Source organism: Dreissena polymorpha, chromosome 1 (genome assembly GCF_020536995.1).
Source record: "Dreissena polymorpha isolate Duluth1 chromosome 1, UMN_Dpol_1.0, whole genome shotgun sequence".
Lineage (NCBI taxonomy): Eukaryota > Metazoa > Mollusca > Bivalvia > Myida > Dreissenidae > Dreissena > Dreissena polymorpha.
In genome coordinates this window covers 146,450,968-146,474,220 of record NC_068355.1, presented here as the reverse complement: position 1 = coordinate 146,474,220, position 23,253 = coordinate 146,450,968, and the positions used below count along the sequence as shown (strand labels likewise).

The following is a 23,253-nucleotide window of genomic DNA, read 5'->3' as shown; positions in this document are numbered from 1 at the left end:
AGTTTAATGCAAGTATAGTTATTGAGCTAGTGTTATTTAGACATATTTTCTTGACTACTTGGTATCTTGCAAAATTTGGGACCCATTCTTTTTCAAGGTGGACTCATTAATTTTGGCCTGGGACTCATTGGTCTAAAATCTGCGAGTTCAGGGACCCATAGATTGTAAATTCTCGATTATTCCCTGCAAGTGTTAGGTTGGGCAAGACATAGCTCTAGATAACTTTTGGGGTAGTTCTTGTTTATCCTCCATATTTTACAACTGAATTCTTAAAAATTATTTATCAAGTTGTTTTTATAATGGCAATTGATTCAGCAAGACTTTAACATTATATGAACACTTACACACACACACACACACACAGGCGCAATATGTTTACTGAAGGACCTTATTGATAGCACAAAAGTGACACTTTCCTTTTGTGTTGGATTTTTCATTTAATAGACCTTTCTTCTAAACAAAAATCGAGTTGGCAGAAAGTGTTGTCCCTGGTTAGCTTTTGTGGACTGCGCACATTCATTTAGCCCATGACGCATACCTTAATATCCAGATGACAAGTCTTTATTGAAAATTGTGTATGGATTGCTTTCAGTGTGGAACGCTTGTTTAATCAGCTGGTGAAGTCACAGCACCCTGCCTTGGAGCCACTTATCATTACCAAGTCCTCAGTAATGTCTATCAACAGAAACTACCTTTTTGATCCCAGGGCACTGTATTCCTTGTTTTACATCCATGGGTAAGATTTATTTTTTGAATGCATTTGTAAACATATAGAATTTAATAACTAGTGTCATTATTTTCTTCAGTGATTTTATTTGAAAATACGTTAAGCGCATGTTTTAAATGATTGAATTGCTAATAATCAAATTTATGCAAATACAATGTGAATTGTGTATGCAAATACTAATCTGTTTCCATTATTTTCAGTGCCAAATTATCAAGTATGGTCGATTCCATTCCAAAAAGCAAGAAGAACAAACGCTGCAGCTTACATTCTCTTGAGAATCACAAGAGCAAGACAACTGCGTATGTGGAATTAAACTTTTACAATCAAAATGGATATCAAACGTTCATCTTTAACAAGTCTAACAGTTGTGATTTAAGTCAACAGCTTGAAAATGCAATACTCAAATAAGTTTGTAAAAATAAACATTTATTTTACAACTGTATGATATATAAAAATGGTAATTTTAAGCTTCTTTCTTCTGTTCACCTTAAAAACCAATGACTGCTGATTGCAACACAGAAACCCATTTTCATCTGACTTGGTACCTTTTTAAAAGCGAAACTGAAAATATTATGTTTCATATTTCAAAGAAATTTCCATGTATTTCGACCTCTGATATTTAGATTTGAAGTGAGCTTAAAAATGTTTGAACATGATAACAAGCCCTGCTTACAAGAAAGCTGAATGAACATGATAACAAGCCCTGTTAACAAGAAAGCTGTATGAACATGATAACAAGCCCTGTTAACAAGAAAGCTGTATGAACATGATAACAAGCCCTGTTAACAAGAAAGCTGTATGAACATGATAACAAGCCCTGTTAACAAGAAAGCTGTATGAACATGATAACAAGCCCTGTTAACAAGAAAGCTGTATTAACATGATAACAAGCCCTGTTTACAAGAAAGCTGTATGAACATGATAACAAGCCCTGTTAACAAGAAAGCTGTATGAACATGATAACAAGCCCTGTTAACAAGAAAGCTGTATGAACATGATACATTGTAACAATCCCTGTTTACAAGAAAGCTGTATGAACATGATAACAAGCCCTGTTTACGAGAAAGCTGTATGAACATGATAACAAGCCCTGTTAACAAGAAAGCTGTATGAACATGATAACAAGCCCTGTTAACAAGAAAGCTGTATGAACATGATGACAAGCCCTGTTAACAAGAAAGCTGTATGAACATGATAACAAGCCCTGTTTACAAGAAAGCTGTATGAACATGATAACAAGCCCTGTTAACAAGAAAGCTGTATGAACATGATAACAAGCCCTGTTAACAAGAAAGCTGTATGAACATGATAACAAGCCCTGTTAACAAGAAAGCTGTATGAACATGATAACACGCTCTGTTAACAAGAAAGCTGTATGAACATGATAACAAGCCCTGTTTTCAAGAAAGCTGTATGAACATGATAACAAGCCCTGTTAACAACATGATAACAAGCCATGTTTACAAGAAAGCTGTATGAACATGATAACAAGCCCTGTTTACAAGAAAGCTGTATGAACATGATAACAAGCCCTGTTAACAAGAAAGCTGTATGAACATGATAACAAGCCCTGTTAACAAGAAAGCTGTATGAACATGATTACAAGCCCTGTTAACAAGAAAGCTGTATGAACATGATAACAAGCCCTGTTAACAAGAAAGCTGTATGAACATGATAACAAGCCCTGTTAACAAGAAAGCTGTATGAACATGATTACAAGCCCTGTTAACAAGAAAGCTGTATGAACATGATAACAAGCCCTGTTTACAAGAAAGCATTATGAACATGATAACAAGCCCTGTTTACAAGAAAGCTGTATGAACATGATAACAAGCCCTGTTTACAAGAAAGCTGTATGAACATGATAACATGACCTGGTATTGAGAGCTGTATCATTGTGTGTCATATGCAGGAGCTGGATTGACATCTGGGACCTGCTGTCCAAGGAGTGCCGAGAGGAGGTGCTGTTGGTAGACGCAGACTGCTTGCTCGAGACACTTGAGACCTACCTCAGAAAGCACAGGTAAGTCTTGCAGCTAGCATCTACACTATTAGCAAATGGATGATGTTAGTTGTCTACAAGTGAAAGTCAATATTGTTACTATTGTGTATTCTACCAGTTCACAAGCTGGCTTTAACTAGCGGCTTCTAAGACATTAGGTCATTGCAACACATTCTTCATACATAATAATTCATGATAACAATGAATTGTAGCAACTTGTTAAAATTCCCATACTCAAACTTGTCTGACACTTAGAATTTCCGTGTTCAGGTTTTGTTCCGAGTGCAAGGCCAAAGTGCTTCGGGCATACAGTATCCTGGTCGGAGATGTGGATAGCTCCAAGGAGAAGGGATACTGCCCCGCCTTGTATGAGGGCCTGCGCTGCTGCCCCCAGGAGCGGCACATACACATGCTGTGTGAGACAGACTTCATTGCTCATCTCATCGGGCGTGCTGAACCTGAACTGAGTGGCAGGTAGGGATCTCAGGGACTTTAAAGCTGCACTATGTCTCACATACTAAGACTAATTTCATTTACTTTGTCCACACTTAACTAGTTATAAAATCAAATTAAAAAAAAAAACAGAATTAAAATTTTTAGCTCGCGGTTTTCTGAGGAAACCCAAGGTATTGTCATAGCCAGCTCGTCGTCCGATGTCTGCCGTCCGCGTCGTGCTTAAACCTTAACATTTTGTAAAGGTTTTGAACATTGGCTCTAAAATCAAATTGCTTCCACCTACAACTTTGAAACTTCATTTGTAGATGCACCTTGATGAGTTCTACATGCCACACCTATTTTTATGCCCCCCTTCGTAGAATAGGGGTATATTGTTTTGCACATGTCGGTCCGTCCGTCGGTCGGTCCATCTACCAGATAGTATCCGGATGATAACTCAAGTATGCTTAGGCCTAGATACATTGATCATGACTGGCAGATGACCCCTATTGATTTTCAGGTCACTAGGTCAAAGGTCAAGGTCACAGTGACTCGAAACAGCAAAGCGGTTTCTGGATGATAACTCAAGAATGCTTAAGCCTAGGATCATGAAACTTTATAGGTACATTGATCATGACTGGTAGATGACCCCTATTGATTTTCAGGTCACTAGGTCAAAGGTCAAGGCCACAGTGACTCGAAACAGTAAAATGGTTTCCGGATGATGACTCAAGAATGCTTACGCCGAGGATCATGAAACTTCATAGGAATATTGATCATGACTGGCAGATGACCCCTATTGATTTTCAGGTCACTAGGTCAAAGGTCAAGGTCACAGTGACTCGAAACAGTAAAAAGGTTTCCGGATGATAACTCAAGAATGCTTATGCCTAGGATCATGAAACTTTATAGGTACATTGATAATGACTGGCAGATGACCACTATTGATTTTCAGGTCACTTGGTCAAGGTCACAGTGACTCGAAATAGTAAAATGGTTTCCGGATGATAACTCAAGAATGCTTACGCCTAGGATCATGAAACTTCATAGGTACATTGATCATGACTGGCAGATGACCCCTATTAATTTTCAGGTCACTAGGCAGTGCTTTCCACAGGATTTTTGTTAGGTACCCTGGGGCTGATAAGGGTGGTTCGAGAGGGGACACCCCTCCCGACGTTGTTTTTTTTTTAATTTACGTGTCAATTCATGTTATGTGGTGCGTTTTAACTCAAATAAAAACAGCGTCAAAAGATGTCATTTGGTGCGCTATGACTTCAAGAAAATCCCCCAGTCATTTTAAAATATATATATTTTTTGTTATATTGTTTAATTGTTTTAAAACTTTCCCGGTAATTATAGTAAAATCCCGACTCGAACGATTCCCCAATACAACCCCACTCTATTACTGTATACTTTTCAAGTTTCTATTTGTTACCAGATAATCCCGTTTATTCTGTTTTTATAAATCACTTTCTTGTAAATATTTACGATAAAAGCTCTCAATTATTTCTTTAACACAAACTTGGCCATTTTTCTATAGTATCAAATAAATTTTAAGTGACTATGTATAGATTTGATGAAATATTGCCTCTGAACATGCGTCAATCCCCTGGCGTGTTATGTGCTTGTTAAAACTTTCAATATACGCACAATACACATGACGTGACGTTGTACATGCTGCATAATTTTCGTGCTCTTTTTGATTGAGAAAAATATTCGACACAAAATAAATTTGCACTGCTAATTTGAAGCAAGAATATTTTAACGTTGCGCTTACATTTACATTCAGAAGTGTGGTTCGGATTAACAACGCGTTAACATTGACTTACGGGAATGGGTTTCGGATTACAAATTTAATTATTCCCATTTGAGATTTCAACAAATATTAACGGTTGCGTTATGCATTCAACGATAATTTGTTTAAAAACTTGCGAGTCGAATAAATGTTTTGACAGAATTATGCATGAAATTCACGTTGTCCACGAGGATTACTGGCCGGTTGCCATCATCAGTCTTCTAAGTATGGATTATCGGACAAAACATTTACAAGTGTGCGTAATTAATTCAACAAATTTTTTTAAAACGCATTATAAATGTCAGAAAAACCAGGTGAATCAGTTCTAAAAGGACATGATGAAATATACATGTACTGGAATAAAATTGTTATCGCATAATTGTAACTGGGTGTTATTTGCACAACTTACTCGCTATAAGAAATTAATTGTTCACCACTTGCAATTAATTTCTCGTATTAATTATGAGTCATAGGTCACACTTGTTTACAGTAAAAGGGTGTGATGATGATGCCCGAAAACGTCTTTAATGTACTGTACTGTACTAGTTACCAGTTTTATATTCCTCCAAAAAATTTGAGGGGAGCATATAGTCACCGCTTCGTCTGTCCGTCCATGTGTCCGTCTGTGCACAATTTTTGTCCAGGCTATTTCTCAGCAATTAATGCCCAGAATTCAATGAAACTTAATGGGAAGCTACACTACCAAGAGAAGATGTGCTTATTATCAGCGGGATCTGGTCGGATGATTTTTCACAGAGTTATGGCCCTTTGAAATTTTCCTTTAACTGTACAGTACACTCCACGCGTTTTCCCCAATTTCCCTTCTTACTCCGCAGGGATTGACCTGGAGGGAGATTAAGAAAATCCTGCTAGACGCGGCGTTTGCATGATTTTGGACGCGGCGGTTAACGATCGGCAAAACTGATAAGCCGACGCGGCGGCCCTTGGCATTGGCAATGCGGGGGAAACTCCGCGTTTTACGAGATAACGATCAATTAAACTTTGTACTTTTTCTATAAAAAAATTATTGTCCCCCCAACTACTGTGCCCTCAAGACGTTTCCTCTTATCTGAATATATAGTGCAATATTGTGACAAAAAAACTTTGGGGAGCATCAGCCGTTTCCGACGGTTTCTTGTTCAAAACTGTATCGTAGCCGAGCGTGGCACCCGTTATGCCATGCTCTTGTTCAAAATTGTATTTACCTGGTTGATAATACATATGGTATCATCGTATGACAGTTGTTTTCTGACCTGGGAGCCGTTTCATCAACGGTAGTTCTTCAAAATCTAGGCTACAGCTTTTAGATATAACAATGTTTCACTGAAATCAAACAAATCTTTAATTCAAACAAAACTAATTTCATTAGTAAATTCCAATCATTGAAATTTCTAAATATTGATGAAACAAATCCCTTTGTTATGAGTATGGAAATAAAGTCAATATTATCCAAAATTCAAACAAAGTTAGAAAAACCAGAATCATAATGGATGTCTGGATCAATGCAGGTCAATAATTGCCCAGAGTAGTTTTCCTACTAATTTCATTTTAAAATATTTTAACTTTTTTTGTTTGGTTCTTATGATATGAAGTTGTGCATGTAGTTTATTGTCCAAGAATAAAAGAATATGCCCATTTATCAAGCCCTACTTCAATGAAGGCTGCATCACACTCTCCAGCTGTACATCCCTATGACTGTTGCGATATTTCCTGTATCTGCCATAACTTTGACATATATTTTGATAGATTTTGAAATAAGTTGGTATAAATGTGCACCATAATTAAATTGCAAGTCCCATTTAACACCTAAATTCAAGGTCACACTTAAAGGTTAATGGTCAAATCAAACAGCTTGAAAATTCCTTTCTCAGCCACAACTTTTCGTATATTTATGGGTTTTGAAATAATTTTTCACAAATGTGAACCATCATCAGCTTATGTGTCGCAACTTACACTGTACACCTGTCTCCATACCTCAAAGGTCAAGGTCATGCTTAGATGTCAAGGTCAAATTTAGCCACAAGCAGCTTAAAGACTCCTGTCTCAGCCATAACTGTGTCATATATGATGGATTTTGAGAGGGCTTTCATAAACTTAAAAATTAAACACTGTTCATTTGAACTTGATTGCCATTGATTTTGGAATTTTTTACAGTAGTAGGCATCAAACAGCACGTTCCACCCCCCCCCCCCCCCCCCCCACATACACACACACCCTGTGGTGCGTTTTGGGGCCATTTCCTGAGCAAAATGAAGATTTTTTCTGAAATTAGCCCTTTTTTGCTTGAAGTTTTTTCTTTCCTGGTGAGCCACTTGCTGACATTTTGCAGCCGATTTTTTTGTTTACATAGACACCGGTGGCGTCATAAAAATGATACATTAACACCGTTAAACAGTTTTCGGTACATGTGGTACATGTATTTAGGTTAGAAATCACTAAAACAGCCTCTTGTCTCGGTAATAACTATACGACATTTTATGAAATCCAAACATTACTTTTTTCATTATTTTTGTTTTTAAACAAATGCATGAGAAATTACTTAGTCAGCGTGAGACTCACGGCGAAACTGTGAGACTTGACAGGTATTATTTCATAACTGACTTAGGCTAGCATCCCATGTTGCTAATTTAGGATATGCAGGGTTGCATCTAGAAAAACGTAGATAGGGGTTCTGGTCCCCCTCACTTTCATGAAAAGGGGGCTTGATCCCCTCTTACATTTAAAGAAAAGATTAGTTAAACCCACACAGATCTCTTTTAAGAACCAACATTGTATAAACTAGGAATATGTTCAACGTATGTTCATGCTGAAACTATCCTGAACTTGTCAGTTCATTAAAATTGAATAAATAAATTCAAAAATATAGCTAACTGTAGAACTTTGAAACTGTTTTAAACTGTTTATATACACTGGTTAGATAAGACAGTTCTGATTCTACATTAGCGTCTGCACTTTTTGAGACAACCTCCGATCACGAACCTAACATTTGGTCATTTCCTGAGCTTACATAATTCTGTCCGCTTTCTTTTCTAAAGAATTGTGTTAATTTCTGTTGCTTCGACTTTCCTTTTTCGTTCGAACCATCCATTTTTAGCTCACCTGAGCACAACGTGCTCACGGTTAGCTTTTGTGATCGCCTTTTGTCCGTAGTGCGTCGTCAACATTTTGCCTTGTTAACACTCTAGAAGCCGTATTTATTGTCCGATCTTCATGATCAGAACTTGGTCCGAACATTTGTCCCATTGATACCTCGACTGAGTTCGAAACTGGGTCATGATGGGTAAAAAACTAGGTCCAAAAAAAAGAAAAACCTTGTGAACACTGTAGAAGTCACATTTGTTGCCAAATCTTCATGTTACTTTGTCGAAATGTTTGTCTAAATTATATGTTTGTTGAGTTTAAAAATGGTTCAGGTCCGTTGAAAAACATGGCCGCCAGGGGGCGGGGCAGTATTCTTTATATGGCTATAGAGAAACCTTGTGAACACTCTAGAAGTCACAATTTTTGCCCAATCATCATGAAACTTGGTGGAAACATTGCTTTCATTGATATCTCAGACGAGTTAGAAAATGGTCCAGATCGGTGAAAAAACATGGCCGCCAGGGGGCGGGGCAGTTTTCTCTATATGTATATAGTAGAAACATGTGAACACTCTAGCAGAGTTTTTTTCCCACTTTTTGGGAAGATAGCCCATGGCTTTGGAATTGGGAATTTTATCGGCATTTTCATGAAATTGGGAACATATTCATTAGCCTTTTTTTCCACATGAAAAGTCCACTGAATAGGGAAATACTAAATTTGATTTAACTCTTTATAATCATTCAAATTAAAAGAAAAAAATCATATAATACTTTGTTAGATGTAATTGAATTAAAATTGAGATAAAATACACATAAGACTTCTTTCTAAAAAAAAAAATAAAATTTTTTTTTTTATTTTTTTTTTTTTTTTTTGGCAATTGGGAATTTTTTGCCACATTTTGGATACTTTTTGGGATTGGGAACATAGCCAAATTTCCGCTATAAAATTGGGCAAAAAAAAAACCTGCTAGAAGTCACATTTTTGGTCCAATCTTCATGAAATTTGGTCAGAACATGTGTTATCTGGATATGACAGTTGAGTTCAAAAATAATTATGTTTGCTTGAAAAACATGGCTGCCAAGGGGCGGGGCATTTTTCCTTATATGGCTATAGTAAAATCTTATTAACACTCTAGAGGCCAAATTTATTGTCCGATCTTCATGAAACATGGTCAGAAGATTCATCCCAATAATATCTTGGATGAGTTTGAAAATTATGCCGGTTGGTTGAAAAACATGGCCGCCAGGGGGCGGGGCATTTTTTACTTATATGGCTATATTAAAACCTTGTTTACACTCTAGAGTCCACATTTATTTTCCGATCTTCATGAAACTTGGTCAGAAAATTTTTCCCATTTTTTTCTTGGATGAGGTCAAAAATGGTAACCTTTGCTTGAAAAACATGGCTGCAAAGGGGCGGGGCATTTTTCCTTATATGGCTATATATGGCTATAGTAAAATCTTGTTAACACTCTGGTGGCCACATTTATTGTCCAATCTTCATGAAACTTGGTCAGAAGATTCATCCCAATAATATCTTGGAAGAGTTCAAAAATGATGCCGGTTGGTTGAAAAACATGGCCGCAAGGGGGCGTGGCATTTTTCCTTATATGGCTGTACTAAAAGTGTTAACACTAGAGGCCACATTTATTTTTGGATCTTCATGAAACTTGGTCAGATGATTGTTCCAATGATATCTTGGATGAGTTTGAAAATGGTAACCTTTGCTTGAAAAATATGGCTGTCAAGGGGCGTGGCATTTTTCCTTATATGGCTATATATGGCAATAGTCAAATTTTGTTAACACTCTAGAGGCCACATTTATTGTCCAATTTTCATGAAACTTGGTCAGAAGATTCATCCCAATAATATCTTGGAAGAGTTAAAAAATGCCAGTTGGTTGAAAAACATGGCCGCCAGGGGGCGGGGCATTTTTCCTTATATGGCTATAGTTAAACCTTGTTAACACTCTAGAGGCCACATTTATTGTCCAATCTTCATGAAATTTGGTCAGAAGATTGATCTCAATTATATCTTGGATAAGTTCGAAAATATTTATGCTTGCTTGAAAACTTGGCTTCCAAGGGGCGGTCTTCCTAAAACTTGGTCAGAAGAATTCTCCCAATAATATCTTGTTATCTCAGGAAAGCGACTTTGGGCCTTTCAGGCTCTCTTGTTCCTGGAATCTGCAACTCACTTTCTAAATTGGTCTTTCAAGTCGCATAGCAACCGTAAAGGAAAGTTACTCTTATCTACTTTTTTTAGCCAATCAAAATCGCTGTTTCTTGGGAAATTAGTTTATAGTGGCTATGTCAATAATGCCATAACGCCGCCCATCTTATTAAATGACAATTCTGTACTAGTCGATTCGATGACGTTGAATCGTTACATCTATAGGTCATTACACTGCACGCTTCAGTGATTCAGTTATCACATAAATGGCCGAGTAACCCTACTGTTTGAAAAAATCTGGTAGTGTAAAGCGTGACAAATTAAGACATTAGCCATGTGGATAATCGTGTTATCTGCGTAATCTTTTTGATGTTTCTGGCGATTTATACGGCCTGAAAACAGGCAGTTAGATTACAAGTGCATTTGAAAAGCATAGGGTCTTTTTTTTTCAATCGCCAATTTCATGTAAATCTTATTTTTAATCGCCAGCTAGGAATTGTAATCGCCAAGGACAATTTCAGCGATCGGTAACGCTAACGTAGGCCTTTGACTATTCTCTCTATTATAATTGTTTTCCAGACTTTTTTCCTATAGACTTATTAACCTGATTTTAACCTGATTTTTGCTTTGTGAATTTACCTACATGACTAACAGATCAAATTCGAGTTTGGTTCACAGCCATTGATTTATTGCCAGAGGATCATAAATTGGCTTTCAAAATTTTGTGCGAAGTCATTATCTCTTTGATCTTTAGAATGGCTAGTTGTAGAAACTGCAAAAATTCACTGATTGGAAAAGTTCAGGCATCCCGCGGACTATGATTTCGAAATTCAAGCGCCCCGGCGAGGGACCCTTAAATTGCCTATGGAAAGCACTGGGTCCAAGTCACAAGGCAGCGTTATAAACGGATTCACGATACAAGTTCTGAGCAAAAATAAATTACCGTATGGCATGGATGTGTTGTCATTTGCCAACACATTCATATAAACCCTACCGTATCGATAACTGTATACATTACACTTTTCGAATGCGCATATCTTTCTGATTATCCTATATAATTACTACATCAATAAAATAAATTATATTTACCATTTTTAAAGATATATGTGTTTAAGAATTTCACAAACATACTCCATTTTTCGGAAGTGGAAAATGATAAGTGCATTATGGGACAGCGGTTTCATTAGGCACTGTTCAGGTTTAATTGTAACAACCAATGGATGAGTGAGGTTAAATTAGATTGAATGCTATTGGATGCAAAGCAATGTTTTACTCGGTCATGTTATTACCGGGAATTTCCTGAAAATCACGCAAAAATAAAAGTGAATTTCTGTAAATAATTACGCAACGTTTGGATGGAACTATTCGTCTTGATGCATATTAAATTTCTCTTTGCCTGTAACGTTTTCAATTGCTATTAAGCAAACAATTGAAATTAATATTGTCTACACATAATAATGATTTGAAACATGTATCGTACAACTGTTCAAAACTGTCAATGATTAAAAAGATAGATGGCACATAAAGGAAGTAAAAAGCTATTTTCACCTGTATTGCACCAAACAATAGATAATGACACACTGTCAAATTCTCCAGTAATGGTTAGTCTCTAATCGATTAAAATTGAGCCATTATACAATCGGCACATCGGACGCCGCCATATTTGAATTTCAAGAAAATGCTCTATACCTAAATGGAGGGTTGGAGAAAAAACAGAGCCAACACCCACCCCCGTTATGTTGGATTCAGCGTTATAATGGAGCGCATTATATTGAATTTACAGTTTACAAACTTTACATTATGTTATGCGGCTTCAAAATGCAATGTGTTTCACAAGCACAGCTCTTGTTGTTGTTAATTTAATAAATTGCAACATTTAGTTATCGCCCGCCATAGGCGGGGGGATATTGTTTGGCGTTGTCCGTCCGTCCGTCACTTTTGTGTCCGGAGCCATATCTTGGAAGTGCTTTGGCAAATTTCATCCTTGGTATGTGTATATATATGGATAAGAGTATGGTGCACGCCAAATGGCATTGTACACCATCTGTAAATAACGGAGTTATGGCCCTTTGTATCTTGAAAAAATGCTCACTTTTGTGTCTGGAGCCATATCTTGAAAGTGCTTTTGCGGATTTCATTGAAACTTGGTATGAGTATATATATTGATAAGACGATGATGCACGCCAAATGGCATTGTACATTATCTGTTAATAACGTAGTTATGGCCCTTTGTATTTTGAAAAAATGCGATGGATTGTTTTGATGTTGTCCACTGTCAAGAAATGTTGTGTGTCCAGAGGCATATTGGCGGGGGATATCAATTCAACGAATTTGTTTGTTAATCTCCCTATCCTGCTCTATAAGTTTAACCATAGTGATTTCAATATTGAAATTGCTTTAATTCAAAGTTTTACATTATTTGTTAGCATTAATCAAACACCAATTTCCCAATTATCATCAGAACAACTTCATTATTCCAATCCAAAGGGACCTGTTTTTTTTCAAAAATGGTCAAAAAAGCTCTTTCCAGAGGGTATACATTCTGTAACATTATTGTTATATAGACAAGCGCTGAAGCCACAAGGGCAAATTGTTAAATATTGGGTGTAACATTGTTTTATGGTTGCCTAAAAATTGTTAAAAATATTCCCTGGGGTTAAAATTGGCCACTCCCCTGTTGTTTCCAATTGTTAATTGTTTCTACTTGCTTCATATTCTTACATGCTGATTTTGGGGGGGGGTATTTAATTAATCACTTCTCTGACAAGCTAAAGTTTGTTCATGTTTGTGCTGTTTCAGCAACGGTAGAAGAGATCGTCACGCCAAGACCCTGGATATTGCTCAAGAGGAAGTGCTGACCTGCCTGGGTATCCACACGTATGAGAGGCTGCATAGGATATGGCAGAAACTGAAGGCGGAGGAGCAAACATGGCAGATACTATTCTATCTGGGCGTAGATGCATTGAAGCAAAGCTTTGAGGTGAGCACTAACAAACCTTTTGTTTCCTGGTATGATAGGAAATTGTATTCATTGTTCACAGGGATCAGGGATAGATACTATTTTTTCCTGGTTTCTTGCCCAGACGAGCAACTATCTTAGTACTATGGTTTCCCAGGCAAAGAATAATAAAAATAGAACCAAGTACACGTCATATTGATATGATAGATACTTTTAAGAATACAAAATCAGACAACAATCTGGGCAAACACTAATTTCTATCCGAGGTTTAGTGTCTCTGATTGAGCGTTTATAAGCTTACATGTATTAGCAGCGAAGAATTGTACATTCCGTTATAGTCTTTTCATTGTAACAAAAATGGCTTGAAAAGAAGGATGTTAATGTTTATGATTTTCATAATTATACCCCCACAAACGAAGTTTAGGGGAGTATATAGGAGTGAGCTTGTCTGTCATTCGGTCCGTATTAAGTGTCCGCTCTCTATTTCAAGTAGTTTTCATCCAATCTTCACCAAACTTGGTCAGAAGTTGTATCTAGATGATCTTAAGGCCAAGTTCGAACATGGGCTTTGTCGGGTCAAAAACTAGGTCACGGGGTCACTTAGTACATTTTACACATTGAGCATGGTGTCCGCTCTCTATTTCAAGTAGTTTAAATCCGATCTTCACCACACTTGGTCAGAAGTTGTAACTAGATGATGTGTAGGTCAAGTTCGAACATGGGCCATGCCGGGTCAAAAACTAGGTCACGGGGTCACTTAGTGTGTTTTAAACCTCACCATGTTGTCCGCTCTCTAATTCAAGTAGTTTTTATCCAATCTTCACCAAAATTGGTCAGAAGTTGTATCTTGATAATGTCTAGAGCAAGTTTGAATATGGGTCATGCCGGGTCAAAAACAAGGTCACGGGGTCACTTAGGGCGTTTTAAACATCACCATGATGTCCGCTCTCTAATTCAAGTAGTTTTCATCCAATCTTCACCAAACTTGGGCAGAAGTTGTATCTAGATGATGTCTAGGTTAAGTTTGAATATGGGTCATGCCGGGTCAAAAACTAGGTCACGGGGTATCTTAGTGCATTTTAAACCTCACCATGTTGTCCGCTCTCTAATTCAAGTAGTTTTCATCCGATCCTCACCAAACTTGGTCACAAGTTTTATCTAAATGATCTCTAGGACAAGTTTTAATGTGGGCCATTCCGGGCCTTAAACTTGGTCACGGGGTCACTTAGTGCGTTTTTTAACATTCAGCATGGTGTCCGCTCTCTAATTCAAGTAGTTTACATCCGATCTTCACCAAACTTGTTCAGAAGTTTTATGGAGATGATCTTAATGCCAAGTTAGAACATGGGCCTCTCTGGGTCAAAAACTAGGTCAAGGGGTCACTTAGTGCGTTGTAAAAATTGAGCATGGTGTCCGCTGTTTTTTGTGAAGACGACATGCAAAATATTATGTGTCAATGCGGCATGTGGGGGTATTCGTCACGTCTGTGACAAAGCTCTAGTTACGGGCTAATTTGTATCATTTAGTTCAACGTTTCTTAACAAAGACCTTATCATTTGAAGTTTTGAACAGACATCAAAAACAGATTTGAGTATATTCTTTGCATACAAATCTTCAAGAAGTGCGGAGGTTTGTGTTTTAGATTTTTGTAATGTCCCCAAAAAGTAAGAAGCTTTCAAAGAGAAAAGCCATTCATATAAAAATCCGTAAAAGACCTTTATTTATCGAATTTAGTGAATATATAAAAGTTTTCGCACATCACTTCAATAAATGTGTTATTAGCGATAACAATAACAACAAAGTCACGAAATTATACACATTTTGCTTTACTCGCCATTTTCATTCAAAGAGGAAATGACATACATTCGACACATATTAATGCTCTCAATAACGAACCAGCATTAAAGGGCTTTCAATGTGATATATCTCGCTACTTAAGTAAGAAAAATTTATGAAAAAGGAAGATGATAGTGATTATGAAGAGTTTTCCGTTGACCTGTACATGAATGAGCCGGAATTTAGTAACTGTCAGTCAGATTTTTATGTCCCCCACCATAGTAGTGGGGGACATATTGTTTTTGCCCTGTCTGTTGGTCTGTCTGTCTGTCTGTTTGCGCCAACTTAAACATTTTGCAATAACTTTTGCTATATTGAAGATAGCAACTTCATATTTGGCATGCATGTGTATCTCACGAAGCTGCACATTTTGAGTGGTGAAAGGTCAAGGTCAAGGTCATCCTTCAAGGTCAGAGGTCAAATATATGTGGCCAAAATCGCTCATTTTATGAATACTTTTGCAATATTGAAGATAGCAACTTGATATTTGGCATGCATGTGTATCTCATGGAGCTGCACATTTTGAGTGGTGAAAGGTCAAGGTCATCCTTCAAGGTCAGAGGTCAATTATATGTGGCCAAAATCGCTCATTTTATGAATACTTTTGCAATATTGAAGATAGCAACTTGATATTTGGCATGCATGTGCATCTCATGGAGCTGCTCATTTTGAGTGGTGAAAGGTCAAGGTCATCCTTTAAGGTCAGAGGTCAAATATATGTGGCCCAAATCGCTTATTTTATGAATACTTTTGCAATATTGAAGATAGCAACTTGATATTTGGCATGCATGTGTATCTCATGGAGCAGCACATTTTGAGTGGTGAAAGGTCAAGGTCAAGGTCATCCTTCACAAGGTCAAGGTCATCTTACAATGTCAAACATCATATAGGGGGACATTGGTGTTTTTCATAATCTGACTCGGACAGTGATGACTTTTGTGTCGATGCTCTAGATGACCATCACGGTAGATTACATAGTCCCAAAGTAATTGTGTTTCTACAACTCTAAAGTTTTGGTAGATTTTGCGCAAGCTTTCACACGGAATGTCTTTTGATGATTGGTAATAGAGAAATTTGATTGTGACCCTTTTAAAATGAATTATCGCTTTGTCCTTTTGTCCACTGTAGTATATATAGTGAGTTTGTCTGTGTCCAATCATGTATTAAGGACATCAGTATGTGTCACATATCATTATTGTTTAGCTCATTGTAGCAAAAAAGTTGTCGTCACCAGGTTAAGATTCAATAAATAGTGAACTCATATATTGTGCTGGAAGTTTGTATGTAGATACCTTACATTAACAAGCATTAGAGTGTTAGTAAATGAAATAAAAGTAAAAGAGTAAACCACATTGTTTTCGGACTTTGCCATTATTCTTTTAAACATGAAACCTTGTGCTATGGGATGCAAATCATACTTCAATATTAACATAACCTGAAGTGGAATTAAGTATTAAACAGTTGTCTTAATGTTAAACATTCCACCACTGACACCATTATACACCCATTGATTCCTTTCACCATCTCAACCTCCCAGATGGCTATGGAGAAGAAGCAGGGAGTGTCCAACCTGGAGCTGATGTGTGAGAAGCTACAGGAGGAGGACCGGGTTAAGGAGCAGAGGCAGGAGAAGAAGAGGCAAAAGAAGAAGAAGAAGAAGGCAAAGTCTGGCCAGCTGGTACAGATGCCTGAGCAGAAAGAGAACGGGAATATGGATGGGGACAAGGAAGATGAAGGGCTTGAGGTTGGATGTGATAATGTGAGTATTGATTACACCTTGATGAGTTTTTATAATTTAGTTACTGTGAATAAAATTATGTATATTTGACAGTCATTAGACATTTTTATAGTCCAGAAAGTGTTTTCAATACCATATATCGATAATCTTAAGGTTTTTATTGCAATTAAAATTATTCTATTGTTTGTATTTTTATATTATCTCAACTGACTTAAAAGAGGGTCAGTAAGTTAGTTTGTCAGCATAAAATGTTATAAATTTGTTTAGTGAATTACTTCCATATTGCTCAAGCAATTTCAATGAAACTTTAAATATAAGGAATATCAAATTGTTTTCATGCTCATAGGTCCACCGATTCCTGAGTTTTTGCATATGGACTAGCTGACATAGCATTGTGGGGATATTAGTCATATTTGCAACAAAGCTCTAATTATAAGTCATTGATATAGATCTATGTTTATGTCATGTTAAATTAACAGAATTTTAACGGCCTAAACATGTTTTTTCAACCAAATTTGCAAAAACAAATAAATATAAAAAATAATTGGCATTTTTGCTATAATGTCGGGGATTAAGGAAATAAGTAGCCAAAAAGGTTTTCCTTAATTAGTTAATCATGCTAATTGTAGCTTAAGGGAAAATGGTCCCTAGTTGATATGATTATATACATAAAATTAAATATTAATGTTTTAATGTGTTGATTTTGCTTTTGCCCCTAAGTCTTATATTTTAAATAATTTTGTTGCTTTGTTTAAGTGCGATAAACTTCCAACATGTACCATGACAAAGAAGGTATCACAGGCATGCACGTCTGCATGTGGTGCACACCACAACTGCGTGGACCACAACTCCAACACCACTATTGCCTCATTGGAAAGCTGTCGAAGTTGTGAGCGCACAGGCAGAGGGTCTATCAGTCCCCAGAGAACAGGCGCTGCTAAGTCTTTCAGTCTGCGTGGTTTTCCTGCCAGTGGTGACAAGATGCAACATTCTAATAAGCCAATCTCTGTAATGGGGAGCCGCAGCAGTGATAACGGGTATTCCTCGTGCGGGGATGGTTCCTGTGACTGCAGCATGCCCAGTTCTAATGAAGGCTCGGACATTGCTTGCTCAGAGGGAATGTGTACGGGATCACTGGATGGTAATATGATAACAAAGTTGTGTCATTTTATTCTTACCATAAGAGCCTCGTTATAGGCAGCTGGGCTTGAAGCATTTGGGTGAAGTGTCGTCACGGATTAGCCTTACAGCCCACTCAGGCTTATGAGTTATGAACTTTCCTCCTAGTTACAGCCCACTCAGGCTTATGAGTTATGAACTTTCCTCCTAGTTACAGCCCACTCAGGCTTATGAGTTATGAACTTTCCTCCTAGTTACAGCCCACTCAGGCTTATGAGTTATGAACTTTCCTCCTAGTTACAGCCCACTCAGGCTTATGAGTTATGAACTTTCCTCCTAGTTACAGCCCACTCAGGCTTATGAGTTATGAACTTTCCTCCTAGTTACAGCCCACTCAGGCTTATGAGTTATGAACTTTCCTCCTAGTTACAGCCCACTCAGGCTTATGAGTTATGAACTTTCCTCCTAGTTACAGCCCACTCAGGCTTATGAGTTATGAACTTTCCTCCTAGTTACAGCCCACTCAGGCTTATGAGTTATGAACTTTCCTCCTAGACTTGATTTTTGTTTAGAAGAGACTTTCTGTAAACAAAAAATTCTATAAACGCCGAAGGGGTCATCCCTCATGAGCTCAGACGACACTTTACGCACATGCATAAAGTAGAGTTTAGGGGAACAGTGCTCATATAATGTGATTTATTAGCTGCGTAAAGTAAACTTCCCGTTAATATTTAGCTCATCTATTTTTTGGAAAAAAAAAATTGAGCTATTATGTCATCACTGGGGCGTCGGCGTCTGCATCGGCGTCCGGTTAAATTTTGTGTTTAGGTCCACTTTTCTCATAAAGTTTCAAAGCTATTGCATTCAAACATGGCACACTTACTTACTATCATGAGGAGACTGGGCAGTAAGATAACTCTGGCTTGCATTTTGACAGAATTATGTGCCCTTTTTATACTAAAAAAAAATGATAATTTGGTTAAGTGTTGTTTTTAGGTCCACTTTATTTCTAAAGTATCAAAGCTATTGCTTTCATATTGCAACACTTACTAACTATCATAAGGGGACTGTGCAGGCGAAGTAATGTAACTCTGACTGGCATTTTCACAGAATTATGGCCTCTTTGTATACTTAGAACATTGAAAATTTGGTTAAGTTGTGTGTTAAGGTTCACTTTATTCCTAAAGTTTCAAAGCTATTGCTTTCATACTTTTAAAACTTACTAACTATCATAAGGAGACTATGCACAAAATAATAAAAATAAGTGTCTTAGCCTGTTACCCTTAGCATTTTGTATAATTAAACTTGTCTTGAGTCATTTATTATCCCAAATTGTGGCTAACTCAGTTGGAAGAGCGCCTTTATGTTTCTGAAGTACTGAAAATCTGAAATAAAAATATATAACAAACAACCAAATACTACCTACATGACCATGCTTTCTGTTATTCAACAGGAGATGGGGACATGCCGCACATTTGTGACCCCCCTGGGGCCACTAGGTGTCCCTTGTTAGAACTCGTCCCCCATGGGCATACTTGTAACATACAGCCGAAAGGAAACAAGGTACAACTGCTTGTTTATGTTTTGAGTCTACAATCTGTGAATTATGAGTCGGCTTAAAGGATTATTGTAATTAAATCTTTATTGTTTGTTTGTTATTTTAAACAGCTTTTCAGTCAAGGATCTTACAAATAATTATACTGGAGGTCGTTTTTAATACTTCTGCATTTGATTTTAGCTCACCTGAGCACATTGACCTGAGCACAATGTGCTCATTGTGAGCTTTTGTGATCACCTTTTGTGCGGTGTGCGGGTTCAACATTGCTTTTTGAATACTCTAGGGACCACATTTATTGTCCGATCATCATGAAGCTTGGTCCAAAGATTTGTCCCAGTTCAAAAATGGTTCCGGTTGCATGAAAAACATGGCCGCCTGGGGTGGGGCATTTTTCCTTATATGGCTTTAGTAAAACCTTGTTTACACTTTAGAGGCCACATTTATTGTTCCATCTTCATGAAATTTGGTCAAAAGATTTGTTCCAATGATACATGAATGAGTTCAAAAATGATTTTTGTGTATTATAAAACATGGCCGCAAGGGTGCGGGGCATTTTCCTTATATGGCTATACTAAAAACACTCTCAAAGTCACATTTATTGTCCAATCTTTATGAAACTTGGTCAGAACATTTGTTCCTATGATATCTTGTATGAGTCGAAAATGGTTCTGGTCTGTTGAAAATCTTTCTTAATTCAGTGTGAGGATTATTTTGCTGCCACTTGTAAAGGAGATTGCAGTAATCAAGGTCAATACAAGATGACATTCAGCTTAGAGGACATGCTGGAGGTAAGTACTGGCCACTGATATTGAGAACCAATATCATATGTAAACTCTGTTGTCAATAAAGTAACACAAGTTAGCACTGTGTTAATTGCATTAGCCAAACACTTATTTGTTAACTTATGTTTTTCAATTGTTTAAATTTAAATGTTAATCACAAAATGTAAAACATGAAATGATGTGTTTTATTAGCTCGACTATTATATATGAAATATATATAGTGGAGCTATCCTACTCACCCCGGCGTTTCCGTGCCGTGCCGTTTGCGTGCAAATGTTAAAGTTTTCGTACTACCCCAATTATTTTCATTGTCCCTTGACATATTGCTTTCATATTTTGCATACTTGTTTACCAACATGACCCCAACCTATAAACAAGAGCAGACAACTCTTATCAATCATTTTGTCATAATTATGGCCCCTTTTCCACTTAGAATATGCAGCAAATGTTGAAGTTTGCGTACTACCCCAAATATTTTCAATGGTCTTGACATATTGCTTTCATATTTTGCATACTTGTTTACCATCATGACCCCAACCTATAAACAAGAGCATACAAATGTATCAAGCATTTTGACAGAATTATTGCCCCTTTTATACTTAGAATATGCATATTATTGATAAATCTATGTTAAACTTTGCGTACTACCCCAAATATTTCCTATATCCTTTGACATATTGCTTTTATATTTTGCATACTTGCTTACCAACATGACCCCAACCTATAAACAAGACCAGACCACTGTATCAAGCATTTTGACATTATTATGGCCCCTTTTACACTTAGATAATTGAACATTTTGCTTTAATTGCCATAACTTCTTTAAGCTGGGTTCCCACTGCCGATCAGATCAACTCGATCAAGCCCGACCAAGCGGTCGGGTACTGGTCTGGTTTGGTTGGCATGAGTGGTCAGGGGCGGTTGGGTAGGTTGGCATTGGTCGGGCTTCTTACCCGATATTTTTTGACATGTCAAAAAATATCGAGTAGCGGTCGTGTAGGAAATTGATCAAGAAGCGCTCGGGAAGTGGTCGTGTATTAGTCGAGAAGATGATCGTGAAGCAATCGTGTGGCGATCGGATTGACATCTTTTACACGATCTGTACCCCATCCGTTCGACCTCTACCCGAGTTATTTTAGATCGCAACACGATCCACTCGACCTCTATTCGATTTGATGTACAGATTTACTAGACTGCTACCCGACGGCTACTCGACCGTACACGATCACTTCCCGATTGCTATTCGAGCATACGCGAGCTCTGTACCCGATCCGCTCGACCTCTACCCAAGTTATTTTAGAGTGCTTTGTACAACTGTAGTACGACCATCACGATATGGTCGTGTGAAGATCTGGTGGCGATCGAGCTGAGGTCCACTTGGTCGAGCTGAGAGGGTATAGGGCTCGCGTAAAGGTCGAGATGATCGAGCGGTAATCGGAAAGATGGTTGAGTGGACGTCGTAAATGAGTCGTGTGTTTTCGACAAGAGGTCGAGAAGAAGTCGTGTATACCCTTTGTAGTCGAGCTTGGTCGGGTTTTGTCGCGAAATTTCGGTGATTGGGATGATCGAGTTGATCAAGTTGATCGGAACGGCAGTGGGAACCCACCTTTATTTATGATCACATTTTATTATAACTTTGACAAAACAACACTTACCTGAATACCACAATGGATTCCACCCAAACAATACCCCACGCCCCTACCCAGAATCCCTCCCCCTCCCCCCCCCCCCCCAACCTCCCCCCCCCCCCCAAAAAAAAAGTTTTTTTTAAAACATCGTCTAATAAATTACCACACCCCACATTATACCCCCCCTCACACACACCCCCCACCCAAACCTCCCCCCCCCCCCCAATTTTTTATCCCCCGCCAAAGGCGGAGGGATATTGTTTTGGCGTTGTCCGTCCATCCGTCCGGCTGTCCGTCCATCCGTCCGGCCGGCACTTTTGTGTCCGGAGCTATATCTTGGAAATTCTTTGGCGGATTTCATTGAAACTTCGTATGAGTATATATATATATATATATGCATAAGAGGATGATGCACGCCAAATGGCATTGTACACCATCTGTTAAAAACAGAGTTATGGCCCTTTGTATCTTGAAAAAATGCTTTTTACTATAGGCACTTTTGTGTCCGGAGCCATATCTTGGAAGTGCTTAGGCGGATTTCATTGAAACTTGGTATGAGTATATATATGCATAAGAGGATGATGCAGGCCAAATGGCATTGTATACCATCCGTTAAAAACAGAGTTATGGCCCTTTGTATCTTGAAAAAATGCTTTTTACTATAGGCACTTTTGTGTCCGGAGCCATTTCTTGGATGTGCTTTGGCGGATTTCATTGAAACTTAGTATGAGTATATATATGCATAAGAGGATAATGCACGCCAAATGGCATTGTACACCATCAGTTAAAAAGAGAGTTATGGCCCTTTGTATCTTGAACAAATGCTTTTTACTATAGGCACTTTTGTGTCCGGAGCCATATCTTGGAAGTGCTTTGGCGGATTTCATTGAAACTTGGTATGAGTATATATATGCATAAGAGGATGATGCAGGCCAAATGGCATTGTATACCATCTGTTAAAAACAGAGTTATGGCCCTTTGTATCTTGAAAAAATGCTTTTTACTATAGGCACTTTTGTGTCCGGAGCCATATCTTGGAAGTGCTTTGGCGGATTTCATTGAAACTTGGTATGAGTTTATATCCCCCGCCAGAGGCGGAGGGATATTGTTTTGGTGCTGTCCGGCTGTCCGTCCGTCACTTTTGTGCCTGGAGCCATATCTTGGAAGTGCTTTGGCGTATTTCATTGAAACTTGGTATGAGTATACATGTATATATGCATAAGAGGATGATTCACGCCAAATGGCATTGTACACCATCTGTTAAAACCAGAGTTATGGCCCTTTGTATCTTGAAAAAATTCTTTTTACTATAGGCACTTTTGTGTCCGGAGCCATATCTTGGAAGTGCTTTGGCAGATTTAATTGAAACTTGGTATGAGTATATATCCCCCGCCGTCCGTCCATCTGTCAGTATGTTCA

The 23,253-nt window shown here is 37.9% G+C and overlaps 1 protein-coding gene across 2 annotated transcripts in view; it reads left to right on the top strand.

The window, feature by feature from the left end:
• Positions 1-23,253, top strand: part of LOC127854473 (gametogenetin-binding protein 2-like) — a 29,197-nt gene that overhangs the window by 2,536 nt on the left and 3,408 nt on the right. For both annotated transcript variants that reach the window (XM_052389539.1, XM_052389529.1), the window contains exons 3-11: positions 593-736; positions 928-1,026; positions 2,640-2,750; positions 3,000-3,203; positions 13,014-13,194; positions 16,547-16,768; positions 17,504-17,888; positions 19,320-19,429; positions 20,123-20,212. In XM_052389539.1, the coding sequence (XP_052245499.1) occupies positions 593-736; positions 928-1,026; positions 2,640-2,750; positions 3,000-3,203; positions 13,014-13,194; positions 16,547-16,768; positions 17,504-17,888; positions 19,320-19,429; positions 20,123-20,212 (1,546 nt within the window). The remainder of the gene's footprint in view (positions 1-592; positions 737-927; positions 1,027-2,639; positions 2,751-2,999; positions 3,204-13,013; positions 13,195-16,546; positions 16,769-17,503; positions 17,889-19,319; positions 19,430-20,122; positions 20,213-23,253) is intronic.